The following is a 9322-nucleotide window of genomic DNA, read 5'->3' on the forward strand; positions in this document are numbered from 1 at the left end:
TCTGAAGTACAGCTGACAGTGGCCTCCCTCTTCTCAAGCATCCCTATCTAACCAAAGCAATCTTCCATCCCTCACTCCGTCAAGATGCCGAACGCTCCCACCGGCGACCCCAAGTCCCACGACCTCTCCGAATTCTCCGAGAAGCTGGTGGGTACCTGCCTCTGCGGCAGCATCACAGTGACCATCACCGACTCCGAGCTCTTCGCCAAACGCCGCGGCCATCTCTGCTACTGCGCCAACTGCCGCAAAACCTCCGGGTCGTACGTAGGCTCCAACCTTCTAATCGAGAGCGAGAAAGTGCACTTCGAAGATCGTGATGGGACGCTCAAGACTTACGAGGATCGGAATACGTTGAGTGGGAATCCGGTGTATAGGAGCTTTTGTGGGAATTGTGGGAAGTATGTGGTTCCCACATTGTGTTTGTGTGTGAGGGATAGGGACAGCTGACAGTAGAAACACACAGTCCGCTTCGCTCGGAGACGGAGCTGTACCCTGGGAAAGTCGTCTTGAAGATGGGTATATTTCCGAGGATTCCACAGCCCGAGGCGGAAGGATTTGGACTCCATAAGCATCCGTGGCAGACGACTCATGAGGGTGTTGAGACGTATGAGATCAAATGGGCAGGCCCGGAAAAGAAGCGTATGTAGAGTATCCTCGGCCGTTGGAGGAAGAAATACGACAGCGAGGACATGAGGAGTGCGGATGAGGAGAGTAAAGTTCACGGCATGAATCACCTTGATGGTCTTGCTTAGCGCAACATTTCGTTTTCCTGCATCTGTCCGCCTGCTATCAACACAGCTAAATCACATACGTGGCTATCACTACATGACCGGTATCGCGCCTGGCTTAGCCAAGAGCTCATCTCCAGCCAACTTCCGATTAACATCAAATAAACCCCTCCTCTCAAGCACGCTTCCCCTCAAATAATTCGTGGCTGTCGTGCGGCATGTACTCGTACTGGAGCTGCGCGACACCGAGGATGGCAGAACAAACGAAATCACAGTTGTGGTCGTCGTACGCGAGACGGTGGCAGTCCCGCCGTTGCTGCCTCCAGGACCTGTAGCTGTGACTGTCGGTCCAGCTTGGGTGATTGTGCCGCCGTTTGTGGTTACTGTGGGCCCGAGGATCGTAGAAGGAACCAGCACAGTAGTCACACCATTCGACAATACAGTCGTGATACGATCGGAGAAGATCCGCTCTGTTGTGGTGACCGTCGTAGCTGTGGCTGGGATAAGACTTATCGTGATCACTGTTGTTATACCGTAGGCTTGAACGCTTGTGACGCCATTCGACACAATGGTCGAGAAGACGGTAGAGACTCCATACACTGTCGATGGGACGTAGGAGGTTACCACGTCGGTGGTGGGCTGGATGCTGACGGAGGTTGTCGTGACTGTGTTGGTTGATGCCGATCCAGCTGCGGTCGTGGGAGACCCGCCTCCTCCAGTAACAATCGTTGTACCGCCGGGTCCGACTACTGCACGAAGCACTAGTCCAGAGTACGCACCAGGTTTTGTGGTGGCTACCAGCACTCCCCCGACAAGGGCACAATTTTCAGTGGCGACGTTGCTGTCCAGCGTGACTCCCTCACACTGCGTGGTGCCCGAGTTCTGCAAGTTGTAGGCATCACAAGCGGCGATACAATCCGAAAGACGAGGCTGCGTGCCAGTGTTGGCGATGGATACAGTACTCAAGACGGTTCCGGAGTAGGCGGAGTCGCAAACGATGATGTATGAAAAGCCCGATGCATCGACATACACTTGGCCGTTTGCGAACGGACATGTAGGAAGTGCCGTCGTCGTGACTGTTGTGGTCGGCCCGCCAGACGTTGGAGTTCCAATGTTAGTTCCCAAGCCGGTACCAGGACCAGTACCAGCTCCTGTACCTGGTCATGTGCCTGCTCCTGTGCCTGGCCCTGTGCCTGGTCCTGTTCCAGGTCCGGTGCCGGCTGCTGTTGAGACCAAGGTGGTGGTGACTGTGTATCTCACTGTGCTTCCACGGCTATCTGTTGTAGTAATCACAGCCGGGCCGGTTCCTGCTCCTGTACCAGCTGGCGTCGGTGTCTGTGTAATATAGTATGTCATGCCGTTGCTGTTGGTCGTAGTCTCGGTGATCGTGTTGAAGCCAGTACCAGGTCCTGTGCCTGAAGATACATGATGGTTAGCAGAGCCTCGACGACTTTTGCAAATAGCGAGGGACGCCATGGAGCATTCAAGGCTTCTCAGAACCATTCTCATGCTCTCCCTTGTTTGCAAAACTTACCTGGCCCGGTCCCAGCTCCACTGCCACCATTACCAGGGCCGCTGCCTGCTCCACCAGAGTAAATCGGGGCCGCGGTCTGYGTGTACACAACAGTAGCACCATTGCTGTTTGTCGTGGTGATGGGAATGTCGCTAGTCTGAATCTGCGTGTAAGTAATTGGCRGACCATTGCCATTGGTAGTCGTGACAACAACGCCGCCAGGGACTGTGGTACTCCCTCCGATGATCACGAACCCGGGATTGGGGCAAATTGGCTGAGCTGCACAGCTAGTGATGGTGAATGTGTTGTACACCGTCGCGGTACCGGTTCCACCTGCAGTCAGAGATGGACAGAGACCATTATACGACGTTACAGTTATCGTCGTCGGAGCTTGACCGCCGCCAGTTGTGCCGACTTGGACGCCGCTAACAGCTCCCGCCAGGATCGATGTTCCGCTCACGCTGCTGAATAGGGTGCATTCGCTCTCGACGTAGTTGAAGGCAACACAAGACGCAGTGTTGTCGCAGGCAGACAAACAGCTGCCGACGTCCGCTGCGACAAAGCGCTTGTCGAGTAGGTTGACAAGTTCATCGAGTATTTCAAGCCCCAAGACAATGACGCCGCACGTTAGCTCGTAGATAAATCCGCCCAGAGATGAACACGATAGCTCCTTGCTGGAGGAGGCGCAAAGAGAGGCTGTCTGTGTGGGGCATGCCGCGGTGGCGGTCGCGGTCGCAGAGGGAGTGGATGTCGGCGCCCGGCTAGTGTAGGTAGTACCACCAGACGTGATCAAGATTGTCGACGGAGCAGTTGTGAGGCTTGAGAAATCGGTGGGAGGAATCATCCCGGTAGTCGTTCCGCCGCAGTTGGTGGTCACAATGGGAATCAGCCCGCAGTCAAAGCATATCTCTTCCATGCAGCTTCCCGAAGGAATGTTCCCACTGCCGCTGGGGGGAGGGACGGATGTAGTCGTAAACACGTAGAAAGAGCCGGTCGAAGAACCGCTTGTTACTCTTGTGATAGAAGCACCGGGTGGGAGTGTAGACACGATTACTGTCGTGGCGGTGATTACCCCCGACAGATCCCCAGATGCTAGAGAACGTTAGCTAGGTACATTCGCAAAAAGGGGGATATACTTGCGAGTGATGGTCACCACGGGCCCTGTCGTGGTTACCCCTGTAGTAGCKGTGACAGTTGGGCCTGCAGCAGAGCTCATGCCTAATGTGATTGATGAAATGCCCAGGCTGCCTCCCGAGCTCGACATTAAGCTTGGAATAGAACCTAGTGAAGAGCTTAGTGTAGAGCTTGCCTCTGAAGTTAACGCAGAGCTGACCCCTGAGCTCAACGCTGAAGTCGACGTCGAACGTGAAGTGAGCGTCGAGCTTGTAAGCACAACAGCTACCTTCCTACCAACAACGGAGCTCCCAGTATTGTCAAAACTGGGCGTTCCAAAGAAGGATTTCAGATAGCACATTCGAGAATCCGTATCATACTGAATCCCGACGCAGTTTCTGAAGGTATCGCAAAGCGGCACACATTCGCTGAATGCATCTCCAGCGAACACAACGATATTGCTCCCATCATATCTGTACGAGCATGAGATCGTATAATTCACCGCTCGTTCGGAAATGTACGTCGTCCCAATAGACTGTGGACAGGTAGGCTCGTCGCCCTCTGCAATTGGTGCACCATCGATTTGGGCAGCACCCACCCCTCCAGGCTGAAGTGCGGTACCATCAACGGCGCTGAACAGAGTACATTCGGTGTCGACGTAGTTGAGAGCGACACAGCTTTCAGTATTGTCACAGGCAGCTTGACAGGTTCCAAAATCTGGACTGGAGAAGCGCTTAAGGATAGCTGAGCGGGTTGCGAGTCTCGTGGCATTTCTAGCATTCCTGGAAATTTTGATCTGATCATCCGGTATCTCGGTACCAGTGTATACAATTCCACATGTAACGGCGTAAGGTGCCTCGCCTGGGGATGCACACGTGATTGGCTGTTGTATTTCGCCCTGCGTGCTGCAAATCTCGGCCGTTTGCGTCGGACATGCGGCTACTGTGGTCCCTGATGATGGAATGGCAGATGTTGTGCTTAATGTAGTCGGTACAACGCAGTCTGGGCAAAAAGTTACCGAGATGCTGCCCACCATGCTTGTTATGGTCTCCGGGACCACGGTGGACGACGCGACAGCTTGGGAGCTTGTGGCCGATAGGACAGGAGTCGAGCTAGAGACACTCGGCAAAGATATGGCGGTCGAAGCTGACGGTGCAGATGATGTTCCAAGGGTTGCCGAGAATGAAATTGATGTTCGCGACGATGTCGTAGAGAGGACACTGCTGACAGCGGACGAGATGCTGGTTGTGGGAGCAGATGAGCTCCTCGTGGACAAACTTCCAGCTGCAGAACTACTTGGAACGACTGCAGAAGTTGGCGAACCTGATACGGACCTGGCTGTTAGACTCAAGGTAGAAGAACTGCTTGATGCCGTCGAGCCGCCTGCAGTTGTCCCGGTGGAAGACGGGAATGATACAGTGCTTGCAATGCAAGTCCTGCTCACCGAATTTGTTGGCGCATTTGGCGAGTTGAGATAAGCGACCTGGATGGCACCAATCACACCAGGACGGACATCTTGAAAATGCTCGTTTGTTCCTTGCTTGAGATAGCAAAATCTCGAATCAGTCTCGTATCCAAAGGCTGAGCAGGCCCCTCGTGCTCCACTTGAACATAGCTCGAAGCAAGCGCCAACAGATGCCACTTGAACACCAACAAAAGATCCAGATGAAGTATCAGTCCCGCAATTCATGATATATTCAACTCCACAGTTGTCGATCACATGGTTTAGGTTGTTTTGGGGACAGGTAGCCACCGAAGCAGCAACGGTGGCAGTACTTCCAGAGGCGCTTGTTGTGGTGGGTGAAACAGATGTAACGGCCGCAGAAGATATGAAAGATGATGCCGGTGTGGTGGAAGATGACGCCGACGCGGTGGAAGTTCCCCGTGTAGAGGATGAGCCAGACGCCGCGCCATCGACCCTTCTTGCAGCATTGACGTTTGGGAATTCGACCAAAGTAGCGCCAACGGGCTTAAGATAGCACAGTCCCGAACCGTTGCCACCAGTGTAGGTCAAAGACTCACATCCTGCAGTGTTGTCGCAGAGAACCAAGCATACATCGAAGCTGGCCACTGTATCTGGGATGCCAAGATTCGGACCAGTCCAGTCAAAACCGCAGTATATCAGATCTTGCTGGCCATTGCTGTTCAAAATTATACTTTGGTCGTACTGCGGGCAAGCTTGCGGGGGATTCGTCGCTGCTGGGCCGGCCACGGAACCAGTGAAAGGCGGAGCGGAGGATATAGTCGATGTGGTGGCACCCATACCAAGCGGGATACTGTTCGAGGTTCCTACTGGTGTGACTGACGAGAGGCTTGTGCTGTATGAAGATGTCGGAATAACGTCGCTGGGCATCTGATAGACTTTGAACGAGTAAATCTCAAAGTACGCTTCCCCCAGCTTGTCGGGATTGTTGCCGACATAGTCAACACATGAACCGATTGGGTCGGATGCGGCGTTTGCTGATTGTGGACAGTTGGGATAGCTGTTGAAGTAGACGTTGCCAGCCCAAGCTCCGCAGAAATCAATATTGAGAATGACGCTCATGTTTTGGAAGCGAGCGTCGAAATCACAGCTTCCTTGCGCGTTGACGGCTGGAATGCCGAAATCTGCAACGTCAGGGGCTCCAGATGTGATGCTGCTCGGGATTGATTGCCTCGGGAACCACCAGGTTTTGATATACTCTGAGGTCCACTCAGTGGCGTATACACCTCCCTTATTGTCGTTGAAACTCACGCCGTAGTTGTTGGGCAGAGCGGTGAAATTAGTMAGTTGAGAACCGCATCCGGAATTGCCATTTTGATTCACATCGCAAATGCTATTCTCAAACGATCCAGTCTGACCACTGCCGGCAATGGTACATTCTGCCGTGGAGTGGAGAGATATGGTGTTGAATTCCGCAGTGTTGGTGCCTTCGATGATGTCTTTACGACGAGGTCCATTAGTCCTCGCGCACTCGGAAAGTATCGATCTCCAACTTACCTATCTCGCCAGTGCGCGGCCAATCAGGCCCGAGTAGCCAGTACGCTGGCCACGTACCGCAACCCGTGGGCATATGCTTCATGTCCATGATGAAGAGTCCATGATTGTAGGTATTGTCACTGGTGATCCGAACACTGGGCCTTCCCTTGCCGCCATTGGGCCAAATGCCAATGGTGTCTGGCTTGATGACAGCCGAATTGCCCTCTTCCGAATAGTAGGTGTAGCGATTCTGCACTGCAACAGACTCATTGACATATTGAACGTGGCCATAGGTGGGATCGTAGCTGTCGTAGTAGTTGAATTTGGAGAAAAAGACAGATGGGTCGTAGTCGTCCACCAGCTCGTATGGTGCAGCGCCAGGCGCCCCACCTCCAGTTAGAAGCTTTCCCCCAGAAATAGATTGTGCGGTAGCACATGAGAGAGCAGTGAATAGAAGGCCAACTGCAGCCCTCGAAGCAAGTGGCGAAGAAAACATGACGGGGCAGTACAGACGGCGAGCTGCTCGTCGTAACAAAAAGACGCCAACAGATGAAAGGAACATACCCGCGTTGTTGACGAGAGCGACCTACATAAGCATTCCTCAGCCAGCCCGAAATATTGGGTAGTCACGGCAGAATACATTCCACAGGGCCTCGAGGCTTGAGAGAGCTTGACCGCAGCTTCAGTGCAGTATGCATATTGGCTGCGCGGCATGGGAGTCGTCTCGTGAGTAATCTCCGATGCGTTCGGGCAAAGTTCAGTCCTATCAATTAGCACGCGGACGTTCACGCTGCCGTCCGAACGAGTCTGTAGCGGGCTGCACATGTTGAGATGTCGTCAACAGCGCTATCTCGAGGCCATCGTGACAGCGTTTAGTCGACCGAATCCATCGCGTGATGTGGGAATGCGGGATAGTCCGAGTATCTAGCGCTTTAGACGTGTGGTGTGAAATGTGGAATGGGTACCTAACTAGCGCAAAAGAAAGCAGGAAGGAACGTGAGTGAAGTGAGGTCCAGACCCTGTGGCGGGGGAAAGGACGGCGGTGTTGCTACCGTCTAGACCGAAGTTATAGGGCGGAAAGAGCCTGCTTATCGACTCTTCCGCTCCAAGCGTACGTTATCGCCTCTCCGCGGACGCTCTAAGGGATTAATTAGCTAAGTTTTAAACCTTACTAAGTAAAACGGATAATACGACCTAAACTAATATAATAGTAGGAACTAACGGACCGAACGGTATTAATAGTAAGCGCCGCCGCCTACCTTATACTCTCCCCCCCCTCCGCTCTATTAGTAGCCTTACCGCCCTCTTTCCGCTCGGCCTTTCGGCCTTTCGGTATTATAATAGGGGCTATTTATAACGTAGATAGCGGAGATTATAGGATCGGCTAAGTAACGGCTAATTAAAACTAGAATAGTACGTAGAACTTACTAAGTATTAGGCCGGTAGCGATTAAAGGCTWGTCCGCCTATCGGTTATAAATAAGCTAGCCTATATAACCTTTCGGTTATATACCGCTCCTTATTTTATAACTAATCGAGTTCGAATATACCTTTAACTAAAACTAGACCTTTCGGAGTTAGAGTAGCCCCTATAATAGGTTCTAAATAACGTAAACTGCCCCTATAGTTAATAAAGAAGTATATCCGAAAAGTAATACTAATTTATAAGCCTATAGCTAACTACGTATATACGATAGCTATACTAAAGGGCGTTTAATCTTTATTAAAGAGGCACTCCCCCGACCTTAAACACGTTAATAGATACTCTCGTAAGAATTAACTAAGGGATGCTTATAGGGAATATAAGTTTATATTATCTAACGACGATATCCTTATAGATAAACCTAACTTAAGTACTAACTAGTATACCCGATAGCTACTTAGCTTTTAGGAAAATATAGACAAACTAATACTTAACTAGGCTAACGATATCGAAGACAAAGTTACTAAAGTTAATATAAAGGCGCGTCGAAAGTCGAATAAGAAGGAGAAGGTAAAAGCTACCCGTAAAGACCGAGTCTAATCCGTATTAGAGGCTAAGTCTCGTAGAGAATTGCCTAAGAGAGTACACGTACTATACGGTACTATAAGATATATAAAAGATGTCGTAGTATATAGAATGCTAACTAGTCGTCTAACTAGTAATAAAACTAATTCTTGCTTATTAATAGCGAGGCGCCTACGCGCCTCTTAAGGTGCGACTATACGTTACGTACGCGGCGCTCGCCGGTACGCTTAGTAGTCGTCTAACTTTACGTCTAGCTATAGCCGAAGCCTTAGTAATTCCTAATAATTATCCCCCTCCTTAAAGGGAGACGTCTCGGCTCCTATAAGCCTCTTAATTTCTAACTACGATATACGTGCGTCTCTATACCGCCTCGCCGTACTCGTAGGTACTTCTATTCTTAGACTTTTCTTAAGTCGAGTACGTATAGCTTATACGCCTTTAGCTTTAGCCTTTCGGTCTACCTACTATTTTCGTCTATTTCTAGATATTTTTATAGGTTTCTATTATCTTTCGTCGCGTAGGTAGTTACGTAGGTATATTACTAGTAGGATAACCCGCGTTATTATAGTAGTAGGTACGCGTATATTATCTTAAAGTTTTTCCTTACGCTTAAAGCTCTTCTCTTACTTTAAGCGATACTACCTTATACTACTCGTACTACTACCTTAAGCGTATAGTAAGCCCTATTATATTACTAGCTTACCTCCCGCGACCCTCTTAATACCCTTATACCCCTCTTACGCTACTAGTAAGCCGACCGCTACTATACCGCTAAAAGCTACCCGCGCTATCGTACCGAATGCCCCGCCTCGTACTAAGGCCGATACGTAGGGCGCTACCCCTACTATCTATAAGCGCTACTTACCGTACGCGGCTAACCGTATATTCTCGTACGGTTACCTTACGGTTCGCTTACTAACCGTCTAATCTAGCTACTAAGCCCGATTACGACGGCGTTATAACCGTCGGCGCTAAGGTTAAGTACTTCCGCTATAAGGAGTA

The 9322-nt window shown here is 50.9% G+C and overlaps 2 protein-coding genes; one reads left to right on the forward strand and one right to left on the reverse strand.

Moving 5' to 3' along the window:
• Positions 1–84: 84 nt before the first annotated feature.
• Positions 85–647, forward strand: RCC_03721 (uncharacterized protein; the record flags this gene model as incomplete). XM_023769007.1 has 2 exons in its annotated part: positions 85–398; positions 464–647. 2 exons carry the CDS (start codon positions 85–87, stop codon positions 645–647), a joined length of 498 nt encoding a protein of 165 aa, XP_023624775.1.
• Positions 648–1889: 1242 nt separating this feature from the next.
• Positions 1890–6809, reverse strand: RCC_03723 (uncharacterized protein; the record flags this gene model as incomplete). XM_023769008.1 has 4 exons in its annotated part: positions 1890–2143; positions 2263–3333; positions 3382–6276; positions 6335–6809. 4 exons carry the CDS (start codon positions 6807–6809, stop codon positions 1890–1892), a joined length of 4695 nt encoding a protein of 1564 aa, XP_023624776.1.
• Positions 6810–9322: the final 2513 nt, after the last annotated feature.

The sequence above is a fragment of the Ramularia collo-cygni genome (assembly GCF_900074925.1).
Source record: "Ramularia collo-cygni strain URUG2 genome assembly, contig: RCC_scaffold04, whole genome shotgun sequence".
Lineage (NCBI taxonomy): Eukaryota > Fungi > Ascomycota > Dothideomycetes > Mycosphaerellales > Mycosphaerellaceae > Ramularia > Ramularia collo-cygni.